Source organism: Postia placenta (assembly GCF_002117355.1).
Source record: "Postia placenta MAD-698-R-SB12 unplaced genomic scaffold POSPLAscaffold_17, whole genome shotgun sequence".
Taxonomy (NCBI): domain Eukaryota; kingdom Fungi; phylum Basidiomycota; class Agaricomycetes; order Polyporales; family Adustoporiaceae; genus Rhodonia; species Rhodonia placenta.
The window spans coordinates 317608-331945 of NW_020169848.1; the positions used below are offsets into that span (position 1 = coordinate 317608).

The 14338-nt window shown below is 52.7% G+C and overlaps 4 protein-coding genes across 4 annotated transcripts; 1 reads left to right on the plus strand and 3 right to left on the minus strand.

Annotated features, from left to right (window-relative positions):
* Positions 1-18: 18 nt before the first annotated feature.
* Positions 19-2128, minus strand: POSPLADRAFT_1049868 (hypothetical protein; the record flags this gene model as incomplete). The annotated part of the gene is made up of 10 exons (XM_024479860.1): positions 19-80; positions 147-339; positions 403-464; positions 525-559; positions 617-1069; positions 1134-1234; positions 1290-1407; positions 1460-1689; positions 1846-1953; positions 2048-2128. The coding sequence occupies 10 exons, from the start codon at positions 2126-2128 to the stop codon at positions 19-21; spliced, it is 1443 nt and encodes a 480-aa protein (XP_024334433.1).
* A 1224-nt stretch (positions 2129-3352) lies between these two features.
* On the minus strand, positions 3353-6245 carry POSPLADRAFT_1049869 (hypothetical protein; the record flags this gene model as incomplete). The annotated part of the gene is made up of 2 exons (XM_024479861.1): positions 3353-4868; positions 6061-6245. The coding sequence occupies 2 exons, from the start codon at positions 6243-6245 to the stop codon at positions 3353-3355; spliced, it is 1701 nt and encodes a 566-aa protein (XP_024334434.1).
* A 1187-nt stretch (positions 6246-7432) lies between these two features.
* POSPLADRAFT_1185622 (hypothetical protein) lies at positions 7433-9683 on the minus strand. Its single transcript, XM_024489163.1, has 4 exons — positions 9544-9683; positions 8718-9486; positions 8188-8661; positions 7433-8110 (listed from the first exon to the last, which is right to left on the minus strand). Exons 2-4 carry the CDS (start codon positions 9447-9449, stop codon positions 7790-7792), a joined length of 1527 nt encoding a protein of 508 aa, XP_024334435.1. The 5' UTR covers positions 9450-9486; positions 9544-9683; the 3' UTR covers positions 7433-7789.
* Positions 9684-10525: 842 nt separating this feature from the next.
* POSPLADRAFT_1156250 (hypothetical protein) lies at positions 10526-12347 on the plus strand (the record flags this gene model as incomplete). The annotated part of the gene is made up of 8 exons (XM_024487047.1): positions 10526-10663; positions 10781-10926; positions 11258-11444; positions 11601-11622; positions 11851-11888; positions 11941-11994; positions 12039-12120; positions 12193-12347. The coding sequence occupies 8 exons, from the start codon at positions 10526-10528 to the stop codon at positions 12345-12347; spliced, it is 822 nt and encodes a 273-aa protein (XP_024334436.1).
* Between the last annotated feature and the right edge of the window lie 1991 nt (positions 12348-14338).

The following is a 14338-nucleotide window of genomic DNA, read 5'->3' on the forward strand; positions in this document are numbered from 1 at the left end:
GCACCGCAGGTATCGTACTTACCCGACCTCGCCCGTGTCATTCGCCAGGTACGCGAAAACCGAAGGGAATAATGACAGACCTGGTGGCACATTCGAATCAGTGTTTTTTCGAGAACCAGACAGGATCTGATTGGCTGAGCACGTACAGGAGCCGCTGAAGAATCCATACAATACCGTCCAGACGACAACGGGTGCCGCACGGACAGCACCAAACAGAGCGAATATAAGTGCACTGCAGATGAGTGCGATTGGTCCAATGACGTTAAGCTGTCCCATGTAGTCCGCAGCGATGCTGGGAATGACTCGTCCGAACACAGAGCCTGCGTTCAAGATAGCGATCTGTGAATGCGCATGAAACATCAGCATTTGTGCATGTATAGATAGATAGGAAAATAGACGTACGGTATAGAAGGCGAGTGTATCTGAAAGACCGTGTTCCCTAACCCAAGTCTGCTGGTAGAAATCTAGGTCGCCAAATTACTGTGGTTGAAATTGAATCCATCAATGTGTGAACGGCGACTCACATGGGAAGTACAGACCCCAATTGACAAGCCAGAGGCTGTTGAGTCCGCTGTATTTTAGCAGTCATACAAGAGACCTATGAATACGGACGTACGCGACGATCGTTAGTACATAGGGAACATCCATGATAACGGGCTTGATTGGAGGCAAAGCACCTTGTTTCCGGTGCTTCGCTCGCGAAGAACGACGGGGACGCAATAAGCAGCACGCAATTAGGAGCAGACCAAGCGTGAGGAATGCTGTAGCGCGCACGCCCCACGCAAAGCCCGCGCGCCCATAGAACAAACGATTCAGCATGATGGGGAAGACGATACTCCCGCATGAAGATCCTAGCAGGCATGATGAACGGCAATCACAGCAATAAATGGACAGCAACTTGCCTGTCTGAACTACACCTAACGCAATGGCCCGATACTTGCGCCAGTAGTGCGACTGAATGGAGCATGCCGGAGTGAGGAGAAAACCTCCTCCGATTCCCATGCCGATGGCTTGGGACAGAAGGAGCTGGTAGTATTGGTGTGGGTTGGCTAAAGAGAGCATGAATATGCTGTCGTTACTGTTTCAGCACTTTGCCAGGTCAAAATTAACACGTTGATGCCTTCTTCACTGACCAGAACGAGAAGAGCAAGGACCCCGATATGAAGATGTATCGAGAGTACCCTGCGTCGAATAGCCAACCCGCAGGTAAGCCACCAGCAGAAAACAGGAAAAGCTACAATCAACTTTCGCTCAATCAATACTGCTTGTTGGGATCCGAGCAGACTTACTTGAATAGACCCGATCCAGCTGATATTGGACGAGGACGAAGACGAGGTGACAGTATAGTAGTCCTGGAATATGCCAAACGACGTGGAGTAACCGAAAGTAGTGAATTCTACCAGCCATCTGAGTATCACCAGTGGTTAACGCTTCGACACGCCGGCACCGACATACGAACCCTCCAAGGATAGCCATGTAAGCCCACATACCACCGTCTGGCACATCGTCGAAGTCACAGTCCGCTGCATTGATACTGGAGTGCTCCACGGCGGGCCCAGAGTCGCTCGTCTCAGCGTGCTTTTGCTCAATGGGTTCCAAGCTGAAAGGTGTCATATCGAGCGCAGGTGAATATTGCGAGTCCTCAGCTATGACTGCACGGTGGAGGAGAAGATATGGGAATGCCCAAGGCTAATTTGAGCGGGTTCATACACTTAGGACTGGAACACTCTGAAATTGAGCAGCAGATATGGTCAGCAGGCCTAATCCCGTGCAAGCGATGCATATTTTGGGAACCCTGCACAGTAAGAAGATATGGGTAAATTTGATCGAGAGGATGTAACATACACTTATGTTCACATGTGAGACGAGGGCTGGGAGATGTGCCTCCGTAGAATGATCGACAATATCAAGGAGACCACGAGATCGGACGTCTACTGTGTGCGAATCCGACAGCTTGCCGATCACAGAATATGTGGTCAAGTGTGTTCATACCATACTACTGGAGCGTCGGCAACCTTTGTCACTGAAGTCATGCCAATCTTCTCACAACACTCTGCTGACGGACACCTCTAGCTGACGAAATGAGAGTTAGGGTCCTCAGCTGAAAATTCCTGATGTGCATGAACATTGTCTGTGGTAGTCATTAGCTCGATTAGTGCTCGATGACTCCCTATTATTGGCAAAAATGCCGTTGGAGGGCTTATATAACACCTTTGAGACATATCAGTATATGTCTGTATCGCACCTTGGGTACTGGACTCACAAATTCGTCCTGAGCGTATTGTATCCAGCCGAGACTGTGTCCTGTATGCGTCGCTCGGCGGACCAGATTTCGAGCTGCTAGACGCGTCGCAGCCTCCTGGCGAGAATCGCAGTGAGCAGCACAGTGACTCGGAGATGCTAGCCCTTGCCAGACGATGCGCCGCACACTAGAGTCGCGGAGCACTGAGGTGCGGGCACCGGTCGGAATTGGGTGTGCAAGCCAGAACGGTTCCAAAACCACCGTGGCACATCTCGAGTAGTACAGTCGTCATCTATCATCGGGTTCCCAATTACTACGTGCATAGGCGCCGAGTTCGCCAGATCACATGGTTCGGCTATTGCGACCACTCCCATGCAAACGGGGTGTGGGCGGTCGATGAACAGGAGTCACTGGGAGTATGGCGCAACAGATCAGATCGGTGAGTATCGCCGCCTTGCATGCTTGAACCCTCACGCAGATCGCGGTCGGTGTGATCGCTTGGGGGCCTGCGCTGCTGCACTGTTACCTTAATTGTTGCGAGGACGGTGGCCATCGATTCTTCCATTGACTGCCAGCGTAACGCCACTCATGACTCCCGTCAGATTTGTACAAATAGTTCCGAATCGTTTCCATGATCTAAGACACTAATCTGCTGTCCTCTGTCTATTGCAAGCATAGCCCACGGCTGCCCGGTCCTTCTTTTAGGTGAGTGAGCCCCAATGGCTAAATCTCGTGCTTGTCAGAAAGGAGGCATTTAAAATTTGTCGGGCTGATTACAAACACGACCCCTCCCACAGAACCATTTGACCAGTGGCTCGCAGCCACGAAGCTCCTGGATATGCGCGCCGCCCGTAGGCTGGATCCCCAGGGCTCGACGAAGCCATAATTTGCCGTCTGTCAGAAGTCGGCCTGTGCACATATCAAGTTATGCAGGCCCATTGGTATGGAGTTGGCCGTCGTTAGGTCATGGCACACTTCGCTCAACATTGTCGCCAAATCCATTGTATGCAAAATCGGCGAGACTAAGAGGAAATACCAACGGACCATCGTATCAGTACTTATTTTTCCCATCGCTAGACCGTTGATGAACCACGAAACACAGTCCATCTATCATTTCGATACAATCCAAAGCTCGTCGACATCGTCACGCAGCTGTTCTAGCGTCAACAACTCCCTTACTTCCTCCGTCACTATCTTCAGCCTATTCAAGCGCATCCCGATGCTCGAACGCAGCCTTACAACATCCGATAGCGGATTCGCAAGTACGTCCCAGCCCTTACAGGACGTGGCGTGTATACATGTCAGACCTGGACATACGATGGATGTGCCGTCTAGCGCATCGACTATCCCTAGCGCCTGGAAAAGCCCCGCAACGTGGGTGTGATGGCCCCCCTCAATCTCGAGGACTTCCAGCGATGGCATTTGGCTGAGTATGCTGCGCCAATCCAACGCACTCAGGCGCAGGGTGTTGTACCGGATAGTGAGACGGCTTAACGCGGGAAACATCAGAAGGTCACCAAAATGATTGAGGACGTCGTCGACATCGACGTCAGAGGCTCCCCGGAAGTTCTGCCACGCCCATGTGGCTACAAACTGGGTGTCTGTTGACGTGAAGCGAAGGCACGCGGCGGTGTGTATAAAAGTAACGTCACACTGAGCTGCAGTGACGCGCGAAGTGCTCGGGTAGAGGGTGCGACCGCGCTGGTGATTGTCTAGACGATCATTCGGCTGATGTAGGAGAGTCAAGGATATTGACGCATCAGCGGGTACCGCTAAGCAAGAGGCTATGCGTGCTATAGAAGAATACAGCCCACGTAGATACAGATACGTCAGGTCGGGAAGATGAACAGAGGTGAATGGGGCATTCAACGCAGAAGGCCGGCCGCCATTATTTCGTGTTTCTATTCGCAGGCGCCGAAGTGCTTTACAGTGCTGTATGCTCTGAAGCACCTCGTCGGCGGACTGGAAAGAGGACACCATAAGATCAAGATAGACCATGTTGCGGTACGATCGCCACGGCAGCCATACATTTGGAGCAAGCATTGTGCGGAGCGTCGGGGTGTCGTTACTGAAGAGTGATGATGCGACAGTATTACTTTGAACCGGGGGAGGTTGATGAGGATACGCGACGAGCATAACTTCTGTGAGTCGAGGTGCAGGGTAAGTGAAAGCGGCAAGTATATCACGCATGTAGCGCCTTGTCACGTCCACGATGCCGAAAGATATAAAACGTCGTGTATGTTGCGCCAACAGACGGGACATTTGCACCAACAAGCCGACGCCGTCCGGGCGCGCGGTAGAACCATGAATGAGTACAGTTAGGCCCATGTCCTGCGAGCGCGACAGGAACATGCGTAACATAGGTTCGCAGCAATCCACGTAGACGATGATTTTGGACCACAACCTAGGAGATGTGACTGCGATGCGGCGCCAACGCGAGCACGTATGGGTGATTGATAGCCAGCTCGTCTTGAAACTCAAGGAGAGTTGGCTCAGTAGATATATACCTCGCCTTGGCGGAGTGAGGGCAAGAACATAGAAGGTTTCATGCAGAATATCGTCATTGAGGCGCTCGATATACGTGGCCGCTGCTTGCTGTGGAATCGGCTCTCGATAGTTTGATAATCTGAGACACAAGTTGAGCTATGATTCATTGCGGTATGTTTGAGAAGTCTTATGGCGCGACCTCACCTTGTTAGGCTTGCTATCCCAGTGCCAAGAGTTCTGCCTGACTTGGAACTGACTTGAGACTGATAGTATGCGCGCGAACTCAGCGTCCAGCGACCTTGCGCTGATGAAGGTCGCGACGTAAATTGCTGGGTTCAATTTGGGAAGCCCAGACAGTAGATGCGTTCAAAGTTGCCGCTTCAATGGGACTTTTCGCTGCTTTGGAGCGCTCATATGTGGCTGGGGGTCACATGGTTGCTTATGACTAAGCGCGATGAAGGTGTGACCTGGTCACATTCTCGGCTCGCGAAGGCGGAGCAGCCAATCAGGTTGGTGGACTTCGCAAGCGTGACATATCGTAAGCCAAAAATGGGAGCGCTTGCGACAAGCACCTCCATATTACCTCATATATAGGTGCGTTGGACCCACAAATCAGGCGGCAAGGGTCCACGCAATCCAAAACAATGACACTTCCTATCCCCTTCGTCTCGCTGCTTTACAGCAAAACCCATATCGATAGACCTCCCTCGCAAAAAGTACAGTTCGCGGAAGCCATATACAGTAATCTACGCTGACTCTTCATCCGTTTGTTGAGGTATACGATGAGTTCCTTCTGATGGATAAATTATCCATTACCGACCATGACGGCGAGACCAGGGGATTACAGCAAGCGTCTCACGATCTTCACTCGTAGCCCGTCTCTGATCGGCCACCCGTCGCCGTCTCTGCACCGCTGCCGACTCCTGCCACGAGCTTCTGTCCCATCTTGCCCCAATGTATACTTTGCGATGAGAGGTCTGTCAATATTGGTTTTGCTGTAAACCAGTTCCGTCCCAATGGACTACGTTCACGTTCATAAGCACGATTCAATCCGGAAGCTAGGTTACGCATTGATCTGGATACAAGAAATAGTTCGACTGCACACTAAAGCTCCACCAGATCTGTAATGCCACCTGTCAGCAAAGCGAACGCGCGAATTGGCTGAAGTTCTCACTAGGGACAAATGAACACCACTATGCAGACAAATCCATTCCAATGGGTAGCTTAGACTACTCGCTGAATCTAAACACAAATTCGTTAGCATTTAGGTCGCCTTTGAATTTCCATTTCTATTCTAACTCACCTTCCCTGTTTCGACGTCATATACCCACCCGCTGATCGGCGTCTCTTTGAGGAGGAGCGCGTTAGTCCTCAGCCACGCCACATCGTCCCTAACGCTCTGCTCCGTGTCCTTGAACTCCAGGAAGTCGATGTCGTCGACAACGGCGAGCGCAGAGTCCTGCGGGTCGGATTCTTTCACAAGCGTGCGTAACTGCGGGGTAGAAAAAGACGTCATGCCACAGCCGGTGTGATGGATGACGGCGATCTCGCGCGTGCCGAGCAGACGCTGTGAGATGATGATGCTCCGGAGGGCGTCCTTGCTAAAAAGAAATGCAATCAGCGAATGCGTGAGCAGTATCAGGACGATGCATACGCAACACCACCGGCATTCCGTATGATATGAGCTTCGCCTTCCTTTATGCCTAGCTGGGCGTAAACACTAGAAGGCCACATTAGAACAACACACGGAGGCTGCAATGATTATACAGACTTGATACGGGCATCCATGCAAGTGACTAAGACGAGGATCAGTAAGTACGCACGACTTTCACGAATAAATTCACTCACCAATGGCCAACTTCTTGGACGGAGGGATGGGCAACTTACCCTTATCGCCAAAGTCGGCGGCGTACTCCTCGTTGGCCTTCACGAAATCAAGGTGTGCCGACATCTTTGCGGTAGAAGTGGGAGTTAAGCACCGGTGTGCGGCGTTATCTAAGGGGGAATGGCCGTCCACTGAGTCATTCTAGTGGGGGTTTCCGAACACAGCGACGTCAGCGAGAGATAGGGATGATGGTGCGATATGACGAGATTGTCGGGGCGCGAATGGCGACGGCGAGCGACAGCGGGCATTGCCTCGAAGGCCTGCATGTACCAGCACGACAGTGGAGCTTTGGTATGCAGCCACCCGGATGCAATAGACGTATCCGGCAAGACGTCTCAATTTGCCGGAGCACATGAGCAGGCTTCCCAGGGAGCTGGACAGGTCATTGTCCGAAATAACACAGCGCGACCACGAGGCGCACTGTGCACACACCGTGCGTGGGCCAAATGGGAAAATATGGGACATACATTGATCTCCAGGGCGTTCGTCGCACAAAAGCGGACTGCTGGCGGGTGCGCGGCGACGATGTGCGGTGCTCTGTATAGCAGCGAAGAGGCTCTCTTGAGGTGGTTGAAGCCGCCATTGTAGAGTCTACGGACGAGAATTTGCATCGTCCGAATTCAGCCAGTTTGTCGCGAGAGCGAAGACGTCCTGTGTATGACTAGTGCAGCAGGTCCCAGGAAACTTAACGCGCTCTGAGCGTCTACTTGGTGAACCGAGTCAATGGGCGAAAATGACGTTTCCAGATCTATCGGGTCGAGTCTCCTGGCCAATCCGAGCTCGTCAAATCCGTAGTACCCCGTGCGAACAGAGCAATAACCTGTAAAGTATGGTAATATATTATGTATTGTACTTTATACAATGGCATCGTGAGCTGGGTGTGTTGGTCATTCTACAATGGAAGGGAGGTGGGTGCCTAGAGGTCTATCTCCAGTAGTCTAGTGCCGCGGTCAATGCGTCTAAGATATAATCAACTGGGGTGCAGTTAGCACTTCTGTATATGAAGCAATGTGCGAAAAGGTCCTGCTGTCAATAGCGTGCAATAGGTGCAGGAGCCCATGGGCACAGTAAGCGATTCCCATCATCCGTCGGACCCATAGACCACGCATCACAATTTTGGCGGCTGGGTGGCCTGAGCAACGAGATCCAGACGTAGCACGGGGTTGAGAGGCGAACTATGGGTCACGATCTGCTTCTTTCCCCCAGAGAAGCCGGTGCCCGCGATCTGCGAATGCGATCTCATCCGTCCGCCAGCCTTTGTCCTCTAACTCGTGCTTGAACGCATCGAAATGAGCGCGTGTCCACGAAAGAGAGTCCGCTAGCGCCGGTCTGAGTGCAGGAGTGTCCTCGACAGAGGATCCGTCCCCAAGGAGCATGCGCAGGCGGGCGGCATGCATCACCGCACGGAGCATGTCGTCTGATGCGGCGTCCGGATGGAAGAAGACGGCGATACGTTGTGTGGGAGGTGCGACAGGATACAGCACGTACTTCTCGTCCTGCAAATATACACAGCGTGACACTGCCCGTCAGCAAAAACGATTGACAAGCGCCGCACTAAAGCGGTACTACGAACCTGGAAGACACGCGTGCAGAGCTCCCACCGCGCAGAATCGGCACCCACGTCCCGCCCGACGACCTCGCTCACCCTCGGCGCCAGCTCGACTAACCTATCCTCCTTCCGCTTGTAGTACTCGCCAAACACACCCGTCTCATCTGCACGCTCGACTTCCCTCAAAGACCTGACCCCTACCGCCCCGTCTTCGCCGGCATATGCACGCGCGAGCAGCCCGAGCCGCGGCATGGTGAGCACTTCAAACGTCGCGACGCGCATCATGAGCGCCGTCATCATCAGGTGTGCCGGCGTGAGCAGCGTGTAGAGCGCGTACAGGTACGCAGGCGCGTGCGAGACGGAGAGCAGCCCGATGCCCGCGGCATACCCCACGAGCTGCGCGATCGACGTCTGTGACTCGTCCTTCGCTGCGACGTCGCCCATGTTGCCCTGCGCGGCGAAGTAGCGCACCCACTTGATGTGCGTCGTGAACCATATCTGCACCCACCGTTAGTGATATGCGCGTACGCAAGGCATACCGGATGAGCACTCACAGCGTAGCCGACTAACTTGAAGACGTTCCCGCCCGCCGCGCACAATAGAAAGTAGCCAGGCGTCGGCGGGACGAGGAGGGTCGCGATTTGAAGCCCACTGCCGAGCGCGACGAGGCTCTCTCCGGCAAGCGTGAACGACTTGGGGTGGCTGTCGAAGAATGCCGCACAATGGCGGATGAAGAAGAGCTTCGCGATCTCGCCTGCGCCGTCCTTGATGATCCACTGCACCGCGACCGCGCCAAACACGCTGCCCTCAGCGCTGACCCCGACAGAGGTGAGCAGCGCCTGGTTGCAAAGCACAGAGACAACCGTGCCGAACGTCGTCTCGAAGAACTGGAGGATGTGAAACGGTGCATACGAGCGGTGTACGGACTGCGGGTAGTTCGTGGGCAAGAACATCTGTCGCAGCCAGGATGTGAGCCGGCCGGTGACTGAGCCTATCGTAGAGGCTGCCTGAGTTTGTCCGTCACGGATCGTCGGTGCTGCCAATTCGCGCCATTCTTTGGTGATACCCTCCTCCGACCACGACACATGACACTCCCTGCCCCCGACGCGCTCTATCGCAAACGGTCGCGGTTTTGCATTGAGACTGGTGTCAATATGGGTGGAGTCCGCCGCGAACTGCTTTTTGGACTGTGATGTTTGGTAGGAACGACTTCGCAAGGATGCTGTGCGGAGAGTGAAGGCCGGTGAAACCAAGCGCCTGTAGGGGCGCAGAATGTGACCGTACATTATCACTAAGTCATATCCTGGTTGTTTTCACAATGGCCTAAGCATACCGGTCTTTAGCGAGAGTGAGCCCAAAGAGCTACAGCGAGAAACTCACCCTGAGGAAGGTACCGCCGTCTTACTTCCTGTACTCGAGCCCGATATTGTTCTTGCGCAAATTAGAGCGACAAGAAGACGTGCAGGGCAGCAGGAAATACTAGCAATACAGATTGAGGCTGAAAATCAACAAAAGCCGCATATACGTCGACCCTCGGTGCAGGCGACAGAACGATGAGTCCACGCAGTCATTCCTGATCGGTGATCGGTGATCGTGACACGTGGCTGTCCGGACATGCTCCGGCAGGGTTAGTGTTTCCATTACCTTCTTTTCCTCCCGACATTGCATGCTTGCCAATCAGGTGCTATTATCCCATATTCGTGCAATGTCCCGAGTCCGGGCACTATTCCTACCGGAGAGTGCCCGGGCCGTCATGCAAGTACTGGCACAGTTTCCTCCAGTCGCCATTTGAATATCTTATAGTCTACTTTCCAACGCGTCGCCTTACCGTGAGGTCAGGTTTCTGAGGCGGCGCTTTAAATTTGAGTGCGAGGAAGCGGCGGAGGACCTATACTTTGATCGCACCTGTCGTGCGGCGCGGTTGCACGTACATGTACTTGCTCTCGAGTATCTCACCTCTTAGTCACTGCGCTATCGTTTACAAAAGGACAGCCCTTGCTGTGAAGACCTCAGACCCTCGGGATATACTTCTCGAGCACCCCCACGCTGACGGTCGTGTGGTAGCACAGCCAGCTGGTCGACAGATATCACAATATGAGACATGCGATTGTTGTAAATACCAGACCTTAAGTGTATGATCGGGAGCAGACAGACAGGGAGTTTTTTGCTAGAGCATCCAGCATCCTAGCGCGATGCGTCCGAGGTACGGGATGCACATGCGTGATATGCCGGGTGGCGGGAACACGGCAATCGATCATCGATACCGACTTTACCTTAAGACGGCGCGTTGGATAGCAGACGTCAGACTGGAGCCCACGTAGGTTCAAGGAGTCTACTCTGCTCTCAGGAGACTGATATCTTCATGTGCAGAGAAGAGGGGGGAGGGAGCAGGCAGACGACATTCTGGTCAAGACCAATGGTATTCTTCGACAAATCGGCAGCTTGGCAGCTACTCACTATCGTCACCCCACCTTCGAAGACCACTGCGGAGCTTCTGTGGGTTTGTCTCTGGATCCTGCCTTTTTGACACTGCTCAAGGAAAGGTATGCTCATGTCGTTGGCGTAGCACTTCTCTAGGTGCTTTAGCATACTCGCACTGACCTATTTGTCCTCATAGTCTCCCTTTGTTAACAGCAAAGTGTCGCTGATGACCCATCCCCCTGGCATCCACTATGCGGGAGGTAGTGAGCCGATAACGGCGGCGCTCGAAATGCATGAAGATGTCGCATTGTTTGCCATGCAACAGAACGACCGGAATCGCTTGTAAGCCCTCCGTTTGTCTGATCTGGTCTGCCGGAGCTTCATATGCAACAATAACCAATCTTTGTTGTTCCGAAGAATGTGCTGTATGATGCCTCCAAGGCAAGAGCTTAGGCTGTATCACAGCCAAGAATTGCTTCGAGTAAAGCCATCCCTTGCCACTGCCATCGCAGCGTGTCGGACCCTCAAATCTCTCGGACTGTGATTGTGTCGCGTTCTCCCCCGTTATGGTATAATGAGGGAGACGGTGACACGACTATGATCGCGAAGCTCCCCTACATGCGAAGCAAGTTGTCCACGATACTGATCGGACATGATGCATGATCATAACAAGCGGCCAGCGAATAGTCTATTCACTGAACACTGGTAATGATTATGCATTGTTCTTTGGCTGCGCTATCATCCGGAATTTCAAACCCCTCGTTCTCGACTCCTTGGGGTACCACGACGGTACCTTCGGTACCGAGGGCTGGCAGTTCAATTCCCCGGAATTACTGACACTTAGCTACAGCTATGCGCCTGTGGACCACTTGGCACAGCATCTGCTCTCCTCTGCGATCTGACTCTATGAGAAGTCACGTCTTGTGACACGTTTTCGGGAAGTTGGCCCTCTTTGCAACATCTTTGCATCAATGTAATCAGTGTGGCTTGTTTCCCTCACTACGCATGATCACCAGGTGGTGGCACCACCTGGTGATGGTGCGTCGTGAGGGAGCCGAACGCTCTCCTGACATCAGGAAAACCGAGCTGACCATACAAGTTGTGAAGAACACCAAGCCCACCGAGCTCATTCCTGTCGAACTTTAGAAGTTGTAGAGAATGTGTCATTCTCTACCACATGACAAGTTGGACAGGAATTATGGGGAAACCTGGCGGTCAGCATATCAAGCGTCCGGTCTTTGGAGATATGCTTTGAGTCTGTTTTAGCTTCTGGATCGGAATGTTGGGACATGGAGAAATGGATGGTAAGTAGGGATATCACATTCTTTGTTATACACACTCCTGACACCACTGCAGAATGAGGTCCTCCCTCTCCTACGGGGCTCCCACGTCGAGACTCTGACAAACAAAGTACACACTTGGGCCCGTGATACATATCTCCCTATGCATACCAGAGGTCGGCGACGAAGTTTTCGCACCGTTCCGCGACTTCTGCCTGGTGCTGGGTCCGCAACTTTAAGTTCGGAAATGATGTTGGTTAGTTGCCAACTTACCAACGTCATTTCCGAATTTGAGCGTCTCAGCAGACTCCAAACACACACACTGTAGTACATCAGGAGAACCAGAAGTTTTCTGAGATGCTGAGTCAGTGCTTCCAGCACGTCCATTCGGCTTCAACGGGTGTTCTCAGCAAGTCAGCACTCTTGCATGAATGCGGCTTTGCTCACACTGGAATACCTACATTCACCTTCAGTGGTATCTGAAGACGAATCGTATGTAATGCACTGTCGTGCATACGCGATCTCTCCTCATGTATTATGCACGTGAATTTATTGATTGTATGGCGAGGAGGCGCTCAATGCGTCGTGCGGGTGGCGCTCGTTTTCAGTTGGGAATATGCCATATGGGCCAGAAATTATATGCCTAGTATATTTGTGCAATCTAACAAAAAGGCCATTCCGCTCGACGCATCTTTCCTGACTGTCAAGCGTCTCACCTCCCACGGTCTGGCCGAGCTCTGTGCTCAAGTGTCGCTTCAAGGCGGTTTCTCTCTATCGCAGACAACGTCAATTTCTGTATTTCGAAGGCTATTTATTATGTATCAGCGAGTCTGACGAGAGTGGACACGATCAGGGTTAAGTATATGAAGTCCCCTTTCTTAATTCCCGATAGCGTTCGACAATCGAAAGGGGTACTGATTTCTGGAAACACTGCTGTTCCTCTCGAATCATCATAAATGCTCTCAATCCCCCGGTAAACAGGGAGCAGTCGACTGCCTGTTTCCTCCAAGGTGAGTGTCCATAGCCCTATCGGCCTCCTCCTGTCCTCAAGGTCTGCTGTATGCGTAGTCTCCGTCCGATTGATATACTTAAAGTTGTTGGACTTGGCGATTTGATATTCACTCAGGTGCGACACTCCGTCAGAGGCCGTCAGACACCTCGACCTGATGTCATTGCCAGCAGAGTGTCCCAGATAACCGACAATTGCAGGGGACAGTCATGACCGATGTCTTACCTCTCTTGATCCTGGGCTTCGTGGCGTTCATAGTGGCCTGCCCAATGGCGCTGTATTTTTGACGCCGCGGTCCCGTCGCCCTGTATGGACTTCGCTTGTGTGAGATAAATGTAGGTGCCGTAGGAGAGACATGGGAGACCACGATAACTCGTGCATTTATTAAACAGCTCAAAGTGCAGATACTCTCCAGAAGAAGCGTCGTGCAGATACTCTCCAGAAGAAGCGTCGTGCAGATACTCTCCAGAAGAAGCGTCGATGACTGTACTACATAGCGGGTCTCGGAAACCGTGATGTGTGGAACGTCACAAGTTGGTCGCATCGCATATGCTAGATATGCTTGAACTCTACTTCCGTGTTAATAAGGGCCCGCGGGTAGCAGCTACTGATAATAGACCTAATCCTGTCCCTCGCAATCCTAGTGCCTCGCATCGATGAGAGTGATAGATCGCTCTCGAGATTTGGAGTTGTACTGACTTGGAGCGCGGTAAATGATTCTACAGTGGTCTGAGGGAGCCGCGACAATGACCCAACAAAGGCAGGATTTTCATGAACTGGCGGGCGGTGTCGCCCGAACGACTTGAGTGGGAGTACTAGTGGAGAACAAGTCCGAGACGCGACGTGGCCGACGTCCACAGTGGGTCCCAGTGTGTGTCGTTTGCCACGGCATCACGGAGCCACTGCTTACCTGTTCCTGCGGCTGCGTTCTGCTAATTTGGATGCACAGTCGGACTCGGCCCCGCCTGGATCGAATGGTGGCGTGGTCTGCGCTCCGAGGGCTCGATCTCATGTCTATGTCAGCCTCTTGCGCTACGCTAGCGCGCGCGAAGGTGACGAAGAGATCGTACCTTCTTGTGAGCCGTGAACAAGCATCAGGCCTTGCGTCGGCGACAACGTCATCACTGCCCTTCTCAACGACTACACGGATACATGTCGCTTACATGCGGCCATTGGGCTTTTTATAAGTTCCTCGCACGACGTGTCCCAGTCGCACCGTGCAGCATGCAGACTGACGCGATTAGTGACCCACTTGTGGCAATCACCCAGAGCTACGCTTGTGCATCAGTTCCCTTCTTATGTGCTATTAAAAGCACCTCACGCTCCCCTCCAACACCACCGTCAGTCCGCTACCTGGCATTTCATTCTGCATAGGCAACCTAAAAATCATCATCTCGGCGTCGGAGCTGACAGACATTGAATGGGCGACCAGCTACATCATCCCGTCCTACAGATCGCAGACAAC

Excerpts from the sequence above, each read along its gene's own strand:
- POSPLADRAFT_1185622 (XM_024489163.1), bottom strand. The coding sequence starts at position 9,449 with ATGTACGGTCACATTCTGCGCCCCTACAGGCGCTTGGTTTCACCGGCC. Across the intron at positions 8,662-8,717 it reads TCAAGTTAGTCGGCTACGCT|ATATGGTTCACGACGCACAT; the intron begins GTGAGTGCTCAT and ends CGGTGGGTGCAG. Across the intron at positions 8,111-8,187 it reads TCTGCACGCGTGTCTTCCAG|GACGAGAAGTACGTGCTGTA; the intron begins GTTCGTAGTACC and ends GTATATTTGCAG.